Source organism: Cloeon dipterum, chromosome 1, assembly GCF_949628265.1.
Source record: "Cloeon dipterum chromosome 1, ieCloDipt1.1, whole genome shotgun sequence".
Classification (NCBI taxonomy): domain Eukaryota; kingdom Metazoa; phylum Arthropoda; class Insecta; order Ephemeroptera; family Baetidae; genus Cloeon; species Cloeon dipterum.
In genome coordinates, this window is record NC_088786.1 from 32,556,018 (window position 1) to 32,576,359 (window position 20,342).

The 20,342-nt window shown below is 42.6% G+C and overlaps 1 protein-coding gene across 2 annotated transcripts; it reads right to left on the reverse strand.

The window, feature by feature from the left end:
- Nucleotides 1-266: 266 nt before the first annotated feature.
- Pino (Pinocchio) lies at nucleotides 267-18,925 on the reverse strand. Of its 2 annotated transcripts, none has more exons than XM_065481484.1 (6): nucleotides 18,614-18,925; nucleotides 3,279-3,454; nucleotides 2,697-2,745; nucleotides 2,362-2,445; nucleotides 1,894-2,023; nucleotides 267-1,291 (listed from the first exon to the last, which is right to left on the reverse strand). In XM_065481484.1, the coding sequence occupies exons 2-6, from the start codon at nucleotides 3,445-3,447 to the stop codon at nucleotides 1,127-1,129; spliced, it is 597 nt and encodes a 198-aa protein (XP_065337556.1). In that variant the 5' UTR covers nucleotides 3,448-3,454; nucleotides 18,614-18,925; the 3' UTR covers nucleotides 267-1,126. The 2 variants fall into 2 exon arrangements, with proteins under 2 accessions (XP_065337556.1, XP_065337565.1); XM_065481493.1 differs by lacking the exon at nucleotides 18,614-18,925 and adding an exon at nucleotides 10,089-10,233.
- Nucleotides 18,926-20,342: the final 1,417 nt, after the last annotated feature.

Sequence of the window (20,342 nt, forward strand, 5' to 3'; positions counted from 1 at the left end):
AGTTTGTTTCTGCTGAAGTTATTTAAATCTTTAAAAATTTTATTAAATATCTTTTAATGGATTATAACCATTAGAAAAGAGTTCCAATCACAATTAAAAAATCGGGTAATTCATTCAGTTCTTCCGAGCGTGTAATTAACTAGGAAACTTCCTACATTATGATTCAAACAATTTTCGTTTTTTTCGAGCCAAACAATAATTTTATATTAAATCTGTAGAATTGTGATTGTTTAAGGGTAAAAATGTTGAAGTAAAACCTTGAGCAATAGTTTATCATTATCTAGATATATCTTTATTCAATCATTTTATGTATAATAAATCATCTTTCTTCGTATTATAATCTTTGACACAAGTGAATTCAATACCAGTTTGATTTTCAGTAACGACATATTATAGTAGGTGAAAGGTGAAGGATGTTAAATCTCTTGGCTTATATGGATATAAACGTCTTTTCTAGGATCAGGCGTTTCAGTATACAATTTCGTAGTTATCAAAAGATACACAAAACTAAGATTTGAGCAGAATATCCTGGCAAATCTGTGCATTCAAACGAAGTTGTTCTTCGCACCCGCAATTGCTGCCAAAGTGAGAGATGGTTTGTTATCTCATGATGCATGCAACAATCTGACTTTTCCCCTAATCTTATCCAGTCTCAAGCAAAGTATTTTAGGGCCGCACGTTCCAGCCCACGCGCAAGTCAGATCTCTCACGGTTCCAGCTAGCATTCTTAAACATGTGTGCTCACAGACGCTCGAGACAAAAATCTGCTTCACTAAAAGCGAACAGACACCACAATAATAACAATTATTGGTCCCCACGAAGGATACTATTTTTTGCCTGATGTCAAACCTTTGCCCTCATTTTGGCTGAGAAACTAATGATAAGAAATTCCGAAATGGGCAAAAGGCTCCCAAATTTTTCTTTTCAAACGAAAACCATACACTTTAAAAGTCAAAAGGAACTGATGAACATGTGCATTGAGCGCACAATATGTTTCATAATTTTCTTCCTTCGCTTCTTTAATTCTAACGGTTAAATGTACACATGTCGTTCTTGCGCGAGTAAGTAACTGCGCGTGTCACTCTGCAAGTAGTAGTCATTTGGGCACTATTCACGGCTGCCATGGTCACGAGGACGTCTTCTTCTCTGACATCGGCTTGTTGTCCGAAATGGTCAGGTCCACGATCGAACGCAGGATGATGCGGGGCTGCGTATTCGCGTCTTGCGAGCTCTGGTTGTTGTTGTTGTAGCTACACACTCCCTCCCAGCGAGCCTTGCCAGACGCGTGACTCTGTAACAAGACAGCATTTTCGGTCACAATAATACAAGCGAAGCAAGAAATGAGGCAAATAATGAAAGTTTTGCTGCTGCTGGACTTTGAAATGAAGGGCGTAAAAGCGATGAAAGAGCAAAGGGATTTTCTGACGAGGAAATCCCCAGTCTTTCCGCTCCTAACATCTATTTTTTCATTAAGCTTGTACACATTAGTGACGTTAACATGAGTCACCAGCGCAGATTGGCGCCAGACTACCTAGCATTGCTTTCAAGTTACGGACTGGAAATATTAAAAATCCAATATTTGTACAATTACGATGAATTTTAGCATGTATATTCTCCATGATGGGATCATTAAAATTTTAATGTTCTGAATAACCACTTAAATTTTTGAAATTAAAATCATGAAAAAACAAGAAAACTGGTCAATTATCTAATTTGCTCCATAATTTTGTATTATAAAATAAAACTTTAAAAGAACCCACAACAAACCCTTCATTTTGTAAGTAAAAAATAGCCGGTCAATCGATTTTTCGAATCAATTGTTGACCAGATAGAGCCACGATTCTTATTCATTTGTACTAAGTTTTTTTCATTTGAAATTTTTCTCTAACTCACCGAGGCAAAATCTCTTGTCCAGGTGGCTTCACAGTTTCCATCGCAGTTTGGGCAAGGCCTCTCCATGGAGTAGCCTCCGCACTCAGGGCAGTCAAGTGACACATGCTCCTCCACCCAGCTCACACCACACCTGCAATATTAAAAAAATGTATTTAGTATTTTCAACAATTCCGAATTCCGCATTATTAAATACTGCGGCATTAGTGAGCGGCGGTGTGAATGTCTCGACTCGATTAGCGGTACAAACGGAACGAAAGCAAAAATTCCAGCAATGCAACAGGTGATTGATGTCACCCTGATTTACAGTTGCTGAGAAGTCATGTGATTGAGTGCATTGGTCACTTTCCGATTTCGAAGCTCGCTCGAGCCGGGCCTGGGCGCGGCGCTTCTTGGCCTTCTCGCACGCGCCGCGCTCAAAAATGCCAGCAATACCGACTCGGGGGAATGCATATTGATTGGGGCACTCACGTGAAGCACGAGCTGAGGTGCGAGCGGAGTGATTCGATGCTCAGGTAGGCCAAATCGCCATCGAACGAAGCGCAACTGCTACCACTGCAAATAGTAAAACACCACCTTTAAACTTGCGGAAAAGAAATCAGAAAAACGAGGGCAGATTTTATTTTTTATTTTTTAATATTAAACAGAAATTATTGCGGTTACTTCCGAGTAATTAAAGTCGGACAAGCTGAATGAATGATACTTGTGAAACCTGAACCTGTATTCCCCCAGAATGAAACGTGTACTTGAGAGAATCATGAAAGTGTGAACTGTGTGAGGGATCCACCCAAATCGCGGCGCCTTACCTGCAGCGACGTTCACGGGTGGTTGGCAGCTCCAAGGTTACCAGACTCGCTGCAAATTGCGGAATAATTAGAAAAGAAGTGCTGGTGAGGAATGAAGAAAAATTATCTCGGCTAAATAATAGTCCAGTTTGCGTGAGTTGGACGTTCAAATTATTTTCCTGTTTCTTTAGCTTGAGGTTAAAAACAGACGAGGAATGTGAAACATAACAAGCCAATTTTACAAACAAAATATTGCAGCTAGTGTAGATTTCCGATGAAAAAAAATATTATTGTTTTCGTTGGGATTTTGACCTTGTACAAACTTTGCGTGAATTTGAAAATTAACGTTTTATTCATTCTCTTCTTAATGATTACTTTGAAATAAATTGAATATGATTGTCATATCAAAATAATTGTGTTAATGACTTTTCTGACGAGTGCTAGTTTTCAAATTCATGTTTTTGTTGTAATTCAAAATTTATCTCCCATTAGATTTAATGGAAATCGAATAGATTTAACGAATGACCCAAACCCAAATTCAATTTTTTTATTCTACGTTTCAATCTTTGCTCTAAAACCTACTAGAATCTCAATAAAAATTACCCGAGGATCCGTAACTGCTGCTTCGGCTGCCTCTTCGCAGTCCCATGCCGAGCAGGGCCGGACTGGAGGATCTGCAGTTTTCGTTGGTGCCAAAGTCAGGGTCGTCGAGGTCGAAGTTGATGTTGTCCTCGTACTCGGTGAGGGCGACGGCTGGTCCGCGAAGCATCATTGCGCGTCTGCGAACAGCAATGAAGTGGCGTGTGAAAAACGGGGCAAAATGCGCATGCAGCCGAGACCGGAAGGGCAAAACCACACCAGGAAACTTTTCGGGGAATTTCGCTGAGCGACCAATGAACGCGAGCAGTCTCGCTCGTTCGAATCAAAACAAGAGCATGTTTTTGTCTGCAATCAGTCAAGGCCACGTGATAACAACGTGTTTCGGTTTTCCTCGTTTTGATTCATTCGATCAATCAATCAAAATTTCGAAAATGCGTTAATTCATTTTAGCCAGCGTTTTCTGTCGTAAGTTCAACCCATAGGGACCAACCGAGCGGCGGAAATAAAGCTGAATTTTGGCCGCGGTTCAAAACTGCGAGGGCAGGAATTCCGCGGCGAGACGGCGGCACGAGACAATCAATTTCGGTGCAACCCGTAATCTTAGCTCGGCTCCCCGGCCACGGGGGCACAAAACATCGTCTGCGAATGTTGGCTCGCTCGCGGTGCAGCTCGAAAGTGCATCGGACCGATGCGCTCGCCCAAAATAAACGAAAGAAATTCCTAGGTGGTTCAACCAGAACCGGAGTTTTGTTTGCATGTAGGACATCAAAAATTGAATCAGTCGTTGAGCTTGAGATTAGAAAAGTATAACGGGGAAGTCTTGCGGAGAAAACCCAACGGAATCGCTCTTATCAGTTCAACTCGACGCATTTATCCATATTATCAATTAATCCGTCTTTTTCCTGGTGAGGAAACAGCACACAGTTCTTAACAACCAGGCCAAGTTCAACTGGATGAAAAAACATCCCAAACGCAGCGATTTGGATATATTCACTCGTCGCCGGTGGGTGTTTCGCTTTCCGGTTTATTGACAAACAAACGATTGAGTGACTCAATTCTTTGGACCCAGGCCGCACACGTGCAAGCCGCGTGAGCCAGAGGCCGAAGCTTAATCATCTTCTGTTCTAATTCGAGTTGGATGCTGCTGGAGAAGAAAAGCCGACAACACGCAGCGGCGCGTTGTGCTCAAAAAGTAAATAAATGCAAGACATAAATCAGCGCGAGCAACCTTGATCTATTTTACCGGCGCGACAACTAGAGTGAGGTGAGGTGACAACTTGAGCAAAGTGTCGTGTGCATGTGCACTGCAATTTTTCAAAATACTCCGTAACAATGAAGACACCCAGGGTGGTCTTTCAAAGTTTAAAAAAAGTATCATTATATTACGGTGGCAGTCCTGGGCATTTTAGATAATTGTACTGATTTAACGGTTAGATGTTCAGGAAATTGCAATGCTCTTCGCTCATCATAGGAGATTTATCTTTACAGTTACTAAAGACACAACACTCATGAAGAAAATTCCGATCTACTGACGTCCAACTCCAACTGGAATAAATCCTTCATTTCGTTTGATTTTGCCCATTTTCCCGTATTTTTTCAACTGGATCCAAACAGCAGTTGTAGCGGCGATTTTATTGTTAATAAATATTTCATTAGCTCTGGAATCTTAAGGCCGTCTCGTGGTCTCCGCGTTTTATTGTCCACGGCGGGGCTGCCGTTTTAATTGCGCCGCCTCGAAGGCTCTTTATAGCAATTGGAAGCGAATTCACTCAGTGCCGGACCTAATAAAAAGCGGCGCCTGCATGCCAACACAGGAGTTGAAATAATTGCGACATGCTCCGCGCCGCTTTCTTTTGCCTGCCATTGGCGCCATCGATCGCAAATGCGGGAAAAGATTTTTATTCTTGGTCCACTCATTCATTCACGCCTGACTGCGAGAATGCCTTGTCTTGTTTCTCTCGAAGAAGGGAGAAAGTTGTGTTGCACGGAGGAAAATATGAGTAATGGTCGCTGATAAGGAGATCTCGCTCGTGGTGACATAATCCACATGAGCGAACGTATTCAAATCACACATTCGAATGGAAACGAAGGTGGTCGACTAACCTCCCAGCCTGGTCTCGTTTTTCTTGTGGCAGTTAAAAATTCCTACACTAAAAGATCAATGTCATTCTACATTTTGTTACGTTTGTGTTCGAGCCACTTGAAAAACATAATAATCTGATGATGTTCTGTTCTAAGCTTCTACTATATTATCCGATTTTCCATTTCGAAACGAGGAACCTCGCTGTCAGAAATATATCTGTTCAATCTCTTTGACTAGTTTCGAGTCGAACCACGCCTGTTGATTTAAATACACTTTTTGACAACAAGAGCAAGTCCGGTTTTTAGACTGCCAAATTATTATTTTTCAAGATTGCTAATTGCAGTTTCCGGGATGGAACCGCAATTCCGTCAGCCAACACGCATTCCAATTTGGGCCAAAGCGAAGGTTCCTTGAGAAAATTCGCGAGATAATTGCATCAGCCGTGGACTTCAAAATTAAGGTCAACGGCGAAAGTTCACGTTTCTCACGCGGTTGCATAAGCCGTTTAGTGCGCAGTTGACTGCACCTGAAAGAATCAACTAATCCGATGGTTTGTGATCACGAATTAAATATTGTGTTTCGAAGAGTGATTATGAAAAGCAAAAGGAGACAAAGCGAGAGAGAGAGTTCATTGACGCCGAAAGATCTAGAGTTTGTGGTGTTCAGTTAGTAGGTTGTGTTGTCGTGGTCAGGTGAGGTAATGCCTGCCTCGCCTGCCAGCCAGGTGAAAATATTTCTTTCACTCCCAAGTGCGACACGAGATGCAGAAATACAAATAATAAACAAACAAACAAACACAGCGACAGTAGTCGTGTATGGCGATTAAATAGCATGCAAATGAAAAGTGCAGGCGAGCTAAATAGGCTGCAATAATTTCCTCAGCATTCTCTTAACACGCTTATCTCTATCGCTGAAGGCATGCGTGGATATAATAAAATGTCTGTTTGCGCAAATATTCTGGACGTGGTTTCTTCCATCTTAATTAATTGATAACGTTAGAGGAATTCAAAAATACTTCTCTAGAAAACCAGGCTCTTAAGGGAGTTTGTTGAATGGAAATAATTTTAGTAGCATAAAAGGAACTAGCGCGGATTGTGCACTTCCTAATTGTAAGCGATCACATCTGTTTATCAGCCTTCGGACTTGTTTTTCGTCTTTCAAGCGAACATAATCATTTTTGAGGCGGCCCATAAATTTAAACTGCTGGTCAGTCCTTGAGATGCGAAAAATCGTTTTTTTTTCATATTGCGGCTGACGCACTTACAAAGTTATACAGGTGCGCTTCATCTTTTTGTCCGATAGAAATAAAATTGTTAACGCCGCGTCACGCTCAACCGTCACTCGCGCGGTGCGCAGAAATCACAAGATCCGGCTCAGAATTGAAGATCATACTTTTTGCGTGCTGGAAACTCAAAGAGTGCATTCCTCCCCACCGGTAACTTGCAAATTTGCATCGCGTGTGCGATAATCCATGCTGACAACAGATTTGTATTGGCTGTGCAATTACCTACTGGAATCCAGCCAATCCTTTTACTTTCCGCTCGGATCTGCTCTTTTGCCAACTATGCCTTATTTAACATTCACGTGATTGTCAGAGTGAGATTCTGAGAAGGTTGCTCGGTTCAAATGTGGGACGAGCAACGCATGGGGAAATATTATTGATTAACGCAAAGCTGACTTTTCATGCTATGCTTTAGAGAATAAACTGGTTCTACTAGAAATTGTAGCTGCAGGAAAATTGAGCCGAAATACTTGGGGAATACCTCTCAATGAATTTTAATGAGGGCAAATGTATTGATGTAAACATACACATGACACACATCCTAGACCACCCCGATGGGACAAGAGCTTGCAGTATTTTCGTAATTCCAACAATGGGGTCGGTATTGTTGCGAATTAAAGTGATGCCGTGGAGGATTCAGTGAAAATAGAACTGCTGGCAAGCCTGAACAAGGCCCAATGGTTTATATTTTACCTTAAATTTGCTATGGTTTATAACCTGGATGTCTTGACCATTTGCTTTCTAGACCCAAGTGATATTCGTGTTTTTCTCGCACCTGCCGGCAGGTGTATAATTGACATTTAGCCGACCTTAAAACTCATTCATTTCACGGTGACGGCATTAGCGGCAGGGCCCAAATATCACCAATTATCACCGCTAGTAAGCAGATCTTGCCCAATTAGAGCGGCAAGTGGGCCCGTCCAGCGGTTGAAGCGACAAACAGCGACGCCGATTGGCGCTCGACGGGTGGAGTGACCACATGTGACAGCCACCGAGCCACGCAGAACTTTGCCCCGCGCACTTATGCAATCCATTCATTTCTCGCGCTAGGCTCGTGGAGAAGATGCAAAGAATGAATCTGCGAGCGAAGCAGATTGTTTTTTTCCGATATTTGTGTCCACCGCTTTCCGCCAAGCGTGAATTACATGTGACCAGCGTTTCCCGACTGCGTGTCGACCGATGACTTGCATGTTGTTGTCTCCTGGTGTGCATGTGATTACGGATTTAAGTAGGGGAAGTGCAGTTTATCGTTTATCAGCATCGCCAGATACCAATTTATTTTTATCTCGACTATCTTGAGTCAGCACTAAACTTAGAAAACGTAACAGCGCAAAAATGTCACTCCATTCTCGCACCTAGAACACACAATAACATAAACAAAGGAACGGGAAGCCAAGGCTTTGAAGTTGTCACGCATTTCCAACAGTGCACTTTATCTGTAGGATGCCCAGCAAACAAACTACTTCCACTTTCAAGGCACCAAAGGATAGAAACCACCCCAGGATAGAAAGAAATTCAAAGACGAATTTAAAATCTTGATGAGTGCAGCTGTGGTAAAATTGAGTAGCGGTTTCACAAGAAAAGTGCTCGGCGTGGTGCAAGATGTGCAGTATTATATGGCGGTGAGCAATTTCGCTAGCCTCAGCATTGCACCACGCAGCAGCTTTTTCTTCTCTCTCCTCGACTTTTGTATTCACACGCGCGTTGAAATTTTAAGCGGCCACCGGAGCCTGACTCAATTTTCTTTTGCAACTTGTGCGGTTTTCCAGTGGAGCACAGGCGCCGGACGGTTCTTTGGCAAAAACCGCTGCTGCCGGCGTCTACCGTTTGATCAGTGCAAACGAAATCGGATACATTTTGCGTTGCTCATAACAGAATAGCAGATTAGGCGAGGCATAATTGGCCTTTTTGTCAGTGGAAAAAAGCTTTCACAACGTCTAATAACGTTCCTTTGTAACTGAAAGTGAAGGGCTTGAAAAAGTTTGAATTTGGGCCGCAGTGAGTGGCGTGCAAACTGGTGCAGTTTAAACTTCCTGATCAAATAGGTTCCATGGGAATGACCAGGCAAGGCAAACGAAAGCAAAATCGCATTACCATATGAGCATGCATGATTAATCAGCTTTAAGAATGTCAAAACGAATTTCGGGTGGCATACCATTACACAGCGAAATATTGTCACTCGATTAACAATTCAATCCTGCCATGAGAGCATGAGAGATTGTAAATGCAAATTAATTCTTTAGCTCCTGCTTTGCGTATATAAGAGCTATAAATGGAATATTAGCAGCAGTTAGTTGTCAGTTGAAATAAAACATATTAAAACTACGTGTAAAACACGAGTTCTCGTCTGTCAACCTGAATATTTCCTACGCTATCTAACTATTACAAAACATCGAGATCCGATAATGGTGATATAGCAGCAATCTGACTACGTCGTGGTGAGTTGTATTACACCACAAACAATGAACGACGTCACAAAAAAAGATATTTTAGTATAAAACCATCGCCCCCCGAAACGACAGGCTAATGGAGTTGAAATACCCCACAGAATGCAAGGATGTAGTGGAATTTTCCAGGGAATCGAGCGAAGTCTACCTTACAAGGCTTTGATTAATTGAAACCCAAAAAAAAAACGCTGGAGCATTGTTTGCTGTTTTTTTTTGTGGCATTGTGCTGGAGATTATCCTCTCGGCTCAATGACGTAGCTGGCGGAATGCGGCGTCAAATGAATGAGGAAAACTCGGCGTTGATTGTGAATAAGAGGCGGCGCCAACGCTTTTTGCAACTCTCTAGTGCCAGCGAAAACAAACATTGCGCCGCACGGCACGCGTGATGCGTTTCTCCGCGTTTCGCGTCATTCCGAATATCATGCAACAAAAGCTGGAAAGTAGGGGACAAGATATGACAATCTTTTTGTCCATTAGGGGTGCTCTAAATTCAGGTCGGTGGGTCGTAAACTACTTCACACTTTATACAGTCGGTAAATTTTCAAACGTCTTGTCACTTATAAAAAATAACATGGTTTAAAGTGAAGTAGGCAGGCAGGGTAAAAAATCGTTTGATCCGTTTTAAGTAGGGGGCAAAGTAAGTTAAGATTGCGGGTGGATTCCCAGTCAAGTTGAATTGCTTGCTTATCGTTTTATCTGGTTCATTGAACATTGTCAGCATTGCGCGCATGATGCGTGTGACGTGCGGTTTTTTGTAACTAGGCATTGCATAACGAGGCAAATCCTATTGTCTTTCACGGCGAATTACGAAAGCGTGGAAAAGCACAGGAAACCACATTCCAAGGAGTATGAAATACACGACTGACAACGAGCGAGTTGTCTCGTTGTCTCGACCGGAACGAAATTTCTGACTGAAATTTGAGAAATTCCGAAATTGCGCAATGAACTGCGAGTAAACAACAATATCATTGAGCTTTAGAAAGTTTGCTTTAACTACTCACTCGTTGTGTTTGTGTGTGTGTGTTGAGAAGAAGTTGTGCGAGTGTGGGGATGGGACGGCAGCTGAGGCGGGCGAGTGCAGCCTGAGCTCTCCAAACGCCAACTGAGGCGGCCGCGACGAGCGAGTGAGCGAGCGAGCGAGCCGCGTTCGCTTTGCCTGCGCCCGCCGCCTGCCTCCGTCCCTCTACCAGTCGCTCACTTACCTTCTCAAGGTTAGCTGACGAGCAGGTAGCTATCGCGGATATTGGCATCTCTGATTGCCACTGGCGCCTTTGTTTTTTCTCAGCTAATTTGCATCCCGGATGAGACCAATTACACGATTTAGTGTTTCCCCAAACGCAACAAAGATGCTAATGAACTCTCTAGAATTTCGGGCTTTCTTTTCGTGAGTTAGCTGATGCGAAAATATTTAAATGAGGAAGGACGCGTGTTACAACAAAAATATGAAACATTATATTAGAGATTCGGTGTTTCCTCTTTGGTGTTTTGGCAGGATGAATGAGGGGTTGTTTTGTATGTTGAACAAGTTAATTTACAAATGGTTATTCGTGCCCAGAGGGCAACAACACTGGCCTACTTCCGGCTCTGGGCGGTGGCGGACGCGACGCCTGTAGTGTGCAAATAAACCACCTGCTGACTAATTGGGCATAATTCGAGTGCAACAAAAAGTGACTGCACGAAAATATAAACAACGATTGATGTGACTAATGAAAATACTTATTATCGGTTAATCAGATAACAATAAAGCTCGTTACTTTGTAAAATTATCGTTAAGGACACCTTGCAGACTTTCGAAGAGTAAACAGGTTTTTATTTTTTTCTAATCGCACCGATAAGGGACCGAAATTGAAGTACCACTTTTTATTCAGCTGCGCGCCAATTTAATCTCCCAAGCGGCTGGAGAGGAACGTGTTTGTAGTGGATGCGAAAAACGAAAGAGACGCAAGGCCAAGTTCAAGTGCACCCAACGAAATTGCTCTCACTGTGTCGTCAAGAGGCCAAATTAGCTGCGTTTCGAGCGCTCAAAAAAGTATCTGCAACTCACTCGGGTCGTGGTCGAGGCTGGAAATTGCAGCTTTTGTTGCCATGTCACCTCATGCACGTCTTGACCGCTAAACTTGCTAATGACTGACTTTGTACACATCAGCACAAATGAAAATCGTGTCCAACGGGACAGCAATGAACTTTGAGAAGGAGAGAACACGCCATCAAGGGTTTATGATTGTTGTTGACAGGCGCAGCAACAAATCCGAACTTTCATTTCTGTCGCAGGGCATTGACTTTTTATTTCTGACGTTACACTGGACTGGAACAAAATGCTTCAGTTTTCAATCTTCGAGAGGGGAGCATACACATGTCACAACAATTAATTTAAAATCATCGCCTTTGCATCTTGCTGAGGAGAGTTTTTAGTCTCTCAGTCGGAGAGGAATATTCTGAAAAAGTTTTAATCGATTAAGCCAACAATGATGCAACTTTGGTTCCAATATTTTCTTGAAAAATTAGCACGCCATTGTCGACATGAAGTTAAGTGATAATATAATTATGCGGCCGATCCCCTGTGGGTTCGGTCATTTAGCTTCTCCAGCAAATTATGACTTCACTCTTCTATGCAAATCATTTCCAGGAAAACGCCAAATTCGTCTGTTTAAGACCCATCAAATTTTTGGCAGCTTCAATTGGAGCCACGCCTAGGTGGGATCCGCCGCACGCAGGTCGCGGAAGATGTGAAAATGAAATCACGTGGAGTTGTGCGTCGGCCTTGGAATTGGCAATCAAGCGAGGCCGCCACCGATCCGATTGGATTCGCGAACGCATATATTATATGCATCGAGGTGCATGGTGTTGAGTTCAGACTGGCGCCGAACACACACACACACACACTGACCTCAGGTAATGCACTGGCTGCTGGACGTGAAATGTGTCACTTCGCACGGCACAACTGACTGAGTGAAACTCAACGCCGCTCGCGTATTCCATAACTGCTGCTCGACGCAAAAAAAGAGTCAAACAAACCGAGCGACCTGGCAGCAGCCGCAGTCTCAGTCTGTATTTATTTATTTCTTTCTTTTACTCCAACTCGGCGGTTTCACGTGATGTGCTTGCGATCTGATTTCGCGTCTCCCTGCTCGGGTTTAATCTCGTTTGCGAAAAGCCATCCATCCATCCATCCCTCTCGGCTTTGCGGGCGGTATGCCATCCAGCCAACCAGAAGAATTTGATTATCTCTTCTGCGAGACGCATTCTCGACTCACTCGAAAGAGAAGAAGTATGTGCACGCAAGAGTGGGAGGCGCTGATTCAGCTCGGAAAATGAAATTGCTTTTTTCATTAGGGGCGTGGAAAATACTGTCGGCATTATCTAAATAGTTGTTATCTCAAAAAATCCGCCTAGTACCGGCACCTTCCCTCTCTTTCTACAGTTTTGTGGAAAGTATCACGTGATATGAGCACATGACAAAATTATCTCGAACGAGTCAGTGACTCTTTCTCGAATAATCTTCGAACGTATTCTTTGGCAAACAACATATTATAAAAAAGGAGCAAACTCGGTTATTTGAGAAGCCTGTTCTCTTAATTAGAGTCGATTCGAACCAATTGAGCAACATTTTCAAGCACAAAGCTCCTCTAAATTAAAACTGCGGTGGTTTTCAGCTCTGAACTTGAACAGGAGCCAAATTACCGAACGGCAATGGAAGCCACTGTCGCGTGAAAACAATGAAAGTGTCGAAAAGTTTGGCTTTTCAGTGTCATTATTTAGTAAGCACGCGGGCGGGTGGGCAACCTTAGCAAAGCATAATCAAAGGACGCGAGCAGGCAGATACCGTGTTCGCCGTACACGTGTAAATCAGGCAGAAGGCAAATTTGCGCACCAAATATACATATATACGCTGCTGGTGAGATACAGTGCTGGGGTTTCTCGCGTTCGCAGAAGAAGCGTTTCGGGCCAAACCAATCCGAGTGGACAGCCGCAGCTAATGAAAGTAGCGTCTCATTCAAAAGGTCGCGACGCGTCTTGCATACAAACTGACGTTGAAAGTAACTGCTCGAACTGATTTTTAATCACAAAGTGGATCACAGTATGTTAGTTGCTTAAGACTGAAATTTTATTTGCTTGCATAATAAAAGCTCTAATTTAAACTTAAGATTGTTTAACATGCGAAAAATCACTTCAGAAGGAGCTGTTTTGGATCTCGAGGGAGAAGAAAGTTGTTAAGTGGCCGTTCAAAGCAGAGTAATTAAAATCTGCTGGAAATAAAGACCCTTTAACTTAACTGGAGCATTGCCCCAATCTTACCGTAACAAAAATAAAAACATAAACAATGACTTTCCAATTCAGAACTGAATCCTTGGGTCCCGAGCGCCGTCCCCTGCAGTTCTTTATCTCCGTTAATTTGATTATTCTCTTTCTGCTGAATTTCAGGCACGATGCGGTATTCTCTGTTGCTCCACGCCAATTAATCCTTTTGTCTCAATTTCTCATTATAGCGCACAAAGTGGAGGCTCGGCTCTCTTCCGCCACACACCGATTGAATGCAAACAGCCAAAGCAATAAATGATAATTACGTTCGGCTGGACAATCGATTGTGTCGCACCGCTCCCACGATAATTGCTTGTTAATGCCGCCACATCCTCTAGCCGCGTGTCAATAGCCGTTGGCCTAGATATAAGTATACGCTTTTGCTATTCTCGCTCGCTTGCTCGTTGTGCCATCCGTCGTGCGTTTTTCCATTCTGTTTCGCCGCGAAATGCACACACCATCTCTGTTGGATCAGCAGCTTTTGCGTCAACACGAAGCGAGCCCTCCATGCTGCAACCGCGACAAGTTTAACGCGAGCAAACCTCATTACGGCCACCCTGGGTCTCGCGTTTACGCACTGGACATCCAACTGTATTATGCAAATATGTCGCAACTGGCGCCATTAAATGATGTACTTGGCCTTCATTTGTATCGAAGCTGAATAATGTGGTTCCTGCTGTTCTCGAAAATTTACAGCACACTTGAAACTCGCGTTTCCTGAATTGTTGTTTAGAATTTGAGGCGATTTGTGGTTAAATCTGAAAACGTCTTGAACAAATTCCTAGAAAATTGATGTTCCTCTAGTTTGTTACATTCCGCAATGAGCGTGACAGGCCAAAATTACCGCGGGATCAAGTCTTCCCGTCGCTTACAGGGAAAATCATCCGCACTTCGCGTGATGTAGCGTCCGCGTGCAGCTCGCTAAAAATACAGGCGGCCACGCAAACAGTGGCGATAATTTCTGCCGGTCCGAATGCCAGAAACGAAACATTAGCGGCGGCCGTGACTCGCCATTGTTTTCATATTTTTTTTTTCCGGCGGAGGCGGGCGGCGACGACTCTCAAATTAGTCACGCGAAAAACAAGGCTCGTCTGTGACTGGCGTCGGATTTGTCTGCGATCGACTTGAGTGAAACGACGCCGTGGACACATTTGGCTATTTCGGTCCAAAACGGGGCCGATCTGCGAGCTGAATACCAATTGCGGAACTTTTGGCACCCCTGTGTTGCTTCCCATGTATTGTGCCGTCTGCCGCGTCGCTTGCTTGGCTATAGATGTACATTTTTCTTCCCTGCATTGCGCCACCGCCCCAGTCTGCGATTATTTTGTGACAACGACCTGCCAGATAAAAAAAAATCCAGTACAAGCAGCTCTGGACACTTATAAAGATATCATTAACCCTATTTATAATTCATTAAACGTATCTGAATAAAAAAAAATCGATTTCTGCGGTACCGGAAGTCTGGCAGTTATATTGGTAACGGAAATCCATTAAAAACGGACGACAAAAACCGAATGTAGGCTGCCGACTCGAGCTTTTCTCCTTATTTCTGGTCATTACACTTTTTGTATGTACGTATTCGAGCGTATATATTGTTGCGATTTACTTCGGCCCCTTCCCTCCTCAAGGCAATTTAATCGCGGTTTCGCGGAGAAATACGTCCATGCAGTCGTTGCACCTGATGCGAGGTGTATGTATTTACATGCATGTACAAAGTACATAATACGCACGCTTACTGACGTCAATGTGACGCTCGCATTCACGCGGTGCGGAGACCGACTTGAGATTTCTAAAGCCATCAGTGGAAGGAGGAAACGAAATTACAGCTATTTCAGCAGTCGAATTGCGGCAAACCGGCATTTGGAAAAAGAAAAGCACTACTATTGTGCATTTCGCCAAGCCAATTTCTCCGGATTTCCAGACCAGCAGCCAGAAGGCCTAAAAATCATTTTTAGAACAAAATCTCACCTTTTGAGCGTTTCAGGTACATTCGGTAGGCAGTCCATTCGTCGGCGTTGTTTGCAAACAAATGCGAGAGCGTGCATAAAGCGCGACCAATTAGTGCCGCAGCCAATCCCCCTATTCGCACATCCTTGAACTCGAGATTATTAATTTTTCCTCTCACCGCCCAGCACCACGGGCCAACAATGATGCCGAGCAAAGCAAAATGAATGCAAAATCCTTCCTGCTCTCTCGCGCCCGTGAATTTGGACCAGCCCTGAGTCTTCGACAGCTCATTTGAATTAATTAGCCGCCCGCCCGCCCGTGACACCGATTTCCTGTTTTAATTTATTGTCTTGTATAAAAATACACCACGCGGTTCGAATTTTTCGCCTTCCGCCTGAAATTGGCTGTCGCAACCGGTTTATTAGGGGATTAAAAGGTTGTGAGCATCAATATTAAAGCCATAATTGGATTATTTAATGGGTTTTAAACGATGGACATAGCCTTGAGCAGAAATTTCTCCAATCCAGCTCAAGCTTGTTGAAATCAATCCATTAAATGAAGAGGGCTTTTATTTCAAATGATTGAAGCTTTCAAAATCAACAAATATAGTCATTTCCTACAAAAACAAAGGCTAATATTTACAGAAGAAAAACAAATAACATCAATATTTTATTTTATGAGTTTGTTTTAAGTTTACAAAGTTATTAAGATCTCAATAGTCGCAGTGTTTAAGGTTTAAGTAATAATGATTTCATTGAAGAAGCTATAACATTGCAAATTTATCATTGAAAAACTGGCAATTATCCTTGGCGGCTCGGCTGATGCACTACTTTTGACACGTTCATTGGAACTGGTGACTTGGCAAAACGATTGTCACCAGCAATAAACGCGACCTGCGAACTGGGTACGCTTACATAATCTGGAATTTCCCCGACGACGAGAAGAAAGGAGGAAGGTTGGAGATAAACCAAACCGCTTAGGTCGACTTTTATTCGCACTACTGTTGACGTTAGTTTTTGCAACATTTGGACAACAGGAAAATCAACATTGACTGTGATTGGTGGGCTAAAACATCACGGCGCAATTCGCAGAGGAAAACATTTTTGAGTCCTGGCACACGTAGTCCAATGAGCAAATATTTTAACTCTTCAGAGAGTTTGTGAAGGTAATTAACTCAAATAGAAAGTACAAATAGTGGATATAGAAAATGCAGAAAACCTTCTCGGCGAAAAATTGGTTCGCTATTTTTCCCTTGAGCCTGACAAGTAATTCACCGCGACAAGGAGTTAGTGTAAAAATAAAGTTTTCGTGCTTTTTACATGCAAAACCGGTCGGAGGTCGGCAAAACAGATGTCAGCCTTCAAATTACTGCAAAAAATACTTCTTTCTTTATCAAAAAACGCGATGTTTCTCTTATCAAAGAGTAACGAGCGCCGCCCGCTGTTGCCACGCACAAACAAAATTGCACTTCAATAAAAGAGTCAAAGTTTAATCGGTAAAAGTGTCTTCTTGTTTTCGCGATAACAAGGCCTACCTCAAAGACTTCCACTCTTATCTCTATTATATTATGAGAACTGACGTTGAATTACCAAAGCGCATTAACAATTTCGCCCTTTTTCACGGCGAAAAACATGTTTTTGCGTCCACTACTCCGACATGATAGAGGTGTTTCGAGTGTGTTTGTACTTATTAAGTGTCGCACTCGAGTCGTGTTTGAAGAGAAGGTCAAACTAGGACAATCGCTTGCTTCTGTTCGGCTCGATTGCAACGCTCGCATGTTCCGTCTAATCAACCAGAAAACACAAACAAGAACAGTATACAGTCGTGAAATTCCTCCCTGCAGCCTGAATGTGAATTCGCCTATCTAGAATGCGGCCTAAAGCCTAAAAATTCAGGATATTGACTGTCGACAAGCAACAACCGTGTGCGCCCCAACTTTCGAGCGGTATAATTTTACATATATGGCAAATCACTCACATTCTATTCCACTCAAAGGCATTTCCCCGATTTCAAAAATTTTGAATTAATTCTAATTGGAGCAAAGCGGAGAGTTGGAATAATATAAATAAATTCAAACCACCAGAAGACTGATTTTTTTTTATTTACATATATCCTGAAAAATATAAAAAATACGAACAAACGGAAATGTTTCAGCCTTAAACCTTCAATTTCTTATAACTAATGCAGTTGCTTAATGGAGTTACTAATTCAAGCCTAAACGGTTTGGCAATAATTACGTGAGGAAACAAAAAGACACAGATTGCGAAAGCAGTCTCGATCGAGGGCCACTGCGTATGTGTTTGAAACTGAAAAATCACTGTGTGCCCTGATTTGCTTCCACGAATGGCAGACAAGGGCAGGAGACAGCATACAGCATGTACGAGTCTTTTGACCCTTGGCTGAGCCCGAGAGAACGGCCAAACAATGACTGACTGATGTCATTCAATCATCTCGCAAAGCGAATAATGAGTGTGCCAACAAACGCTCTGTGAGAAACCAAAACTTCCTCGTCAGCCTGTCGAAGGATACGCGCTGCTTTTTGCCCAGCGCACCTTCAAAGCGTGATATCATTGCTATTAAGTGCCCATCATCAACACAAACGTGGTCTTGATCTTTCCAGCTTTTGTTTAATTGACTTTGACTTTGTTGTCTGTGAGAAGGATTGTTTAACAACCATCAGCAAGAATTTCCATCCTTAAAAATCCATTATAGTCCAAACAATGTAATAATGATGTTTTAACTGAATGGTCCATTCAAACTGCGCGCATGCACTCCTCTCATGAGTGTGGATTTTCCCGGCAAAATCGATTTTGGAGCTGTCGCAAGAGATGTTGGGCGTGACCTTGACCTTCACCGTTGAACCCCCATGAGCCCAAAGCCCGAAAAAACGCCACCAAAGAAAACTGAATGCGACACTGCCTGATGCATTGTTTGAAAAATGCACTTATGCACCGAGACGGGGGCGTGGTCCCGGGTGCAGCATTCCGGTTGAGTGCAGCGAGGAAAGGGTTAATGACCTCGCAACCCCGAGACGCAAAACAAAGCATTATTTCTCAGTCTACGAACCGGCGCTGGCCAAATCTTGAATGAAACCACATTTTGAAGAGGGAAATTTAACGCCTCGTGTAATTAGAAACCAAAATCGAGCTGATAATTAAAAGTTTTACTGAAAAAACAGCCCAAGGAAAATGCTCCCGCCAAATCTGACGACCACGATAACGTGCGCATTCACTGAACACACAAGGGGTTGCATTATCATTAAAACAGTCAAAACACTTACCCTTCGATTCTGGTGTTTATCTCGATGTCAAGGACGCAGACTGAAGGTCCGCTCGGTTCAATTAAACGGGCCTCGTCCTCTAATCACGTGCGTTGTGTGCACCAGTGCAATCTTCAGCGCGCGCAGGACTTCGCTTACAAACGTATGCAGTCCTGGCTCAAAATTCGCTTGACTTGAATTGCTGCTGTTGAGGGCGAGACACGACTTTTCATGTGACGTTGTCAGTTAGAAATTCAACCTGTCGCGGCGACAATGCAGGAGCCAAATCGGATCACAATAAAAACGGCGCCGGCGTCTACGATTTAGAATCGAGGTATTTAAGTCGAGGTTGGTTGGCGGGAGGGGAGGGCGGGTCGCAGACGTCTGCGTTTTTTTCTCTTTGCCTAGGCATTCTGATCGATTTACTTGTCATCAGAGCCCTCTGTTGCATTTTTAAAGAAGTTTTTCAGTGCTCCATAGGTGATTTTGTGTGTTTGGCGCGATTCTGCGAACAATATTTAAGTGGAATGATACTGGGCAACAATTGAAAATTATTTAAATTGTTGGATGCCTTAAACAATTGACCGGTAAATAATTTGTTCAACAATTTGCAATAATAAAAAAGGACTTTCCTACAGTAAAAATTCAAATTTTGCCGATTTTCTCCAAAATTAACAATGCTTGAACATATTTTCTTGGCATATTTCGGTGTCTCTCGTCGAGATCTGTCCAACGGTGTATGCCACTTATTGGGGAAACTCTTGGTTTTGAAATTAAATCGGATTTCAAGTAAGGAGACAGCCATTACCATTTGAAAAGCACGGTAACTTTCCAGCCAATTTTCTCAGAAAATTACAGCGCTTCTTAGGTCAATTTAGGCTCTAACTGAATCCTAAGGGACGAGTTTATGCACTGCAACAAGCATTTTCCAGGCTTTTTCAGTATCATTCCTTTTTAAGCTCTTGACTCGACTCTTCCCTCATGCAAAAAATGTTGTTTCCTGTTTTCTCTCGAATTGATATCGATGATTGAAAAAAAACTTCTCATTGTCATCTTGTGTTTGGCTCAAAATAATATAATAAAATGACTGTATTAGGTACAAGTTGGTGGGTTTTTCCTGCTGGTTTATAGCTCAAAAACCGGTGGTGCATTTTTACGCAATGCCAAATTGGGCAAATTGACAAACTCTAAATTATTTTACTACTATTTTTAAACTTGATATCAAGCTGAAATTGATGGCTTTCATCTCTATTTGAATATCGCACTTAATCTGCAATAGAACGTTCGTTGGCGACGCATTTTACAAATTGATTGAGTTTGTGTTCAACAGCGATGAGTCGATGACCAAGAAGTGTCCAGCAGCTCTGACACATTCCAAAGCTGCTATATAGGACAGTTCTGCTTATTCATTCCTGTCAGGGTCTGACGAAGTTGCCTTTTTTAAGTGATCTGTTGAAAAACAACCTAACATTTTGTTACTCAGATTATCAAAGACAGCTCCACAGACTCGTCGGTAAATAATAAAGCTTTGGATTTAAATATTCCCACACGACGCCACGCAGAGCAAGAAGTAGTCTCAAGTTGTACGCACATATTTATAGTACCTGCAATTCGTGGTTCTTCCCAACTGTTCAGTTCCTTGAATAATAATCTAAGTTTAATTAGATTTCAACGAGTTTTTTCTTTTTCAATGGTGTTTTTAAAATAAAAAATACTGCTAAATTAGAAATAAGACAATTATACCAAATTT

Excerpts from the sequence above, each read along its gene's own strand:
- Pino (XM_065481484.1), bottom strand. The coding sequence starts at position 3,447 with ATGATGCTTCGCGGACCAGCCGTCGCCCTCACCGAGTACGAGGACAAC. Across the intron at positions 2,446-2,696 it reads ACCCGTGAACGTCGCTGCAG|TGGTAGCAGTTGCGCTTCGT; the intron begins GTAAGGCGCCGC and ends TACTATTTGCAG. Across the intron at positions 2,024-2,361 it reads CACCTCAGCTCGTGCTTCAC|GTGTGGTGTGAGCTGGGTGG; the intron begins GTGAGTGCCCCA and ends TTAATATTGCAG.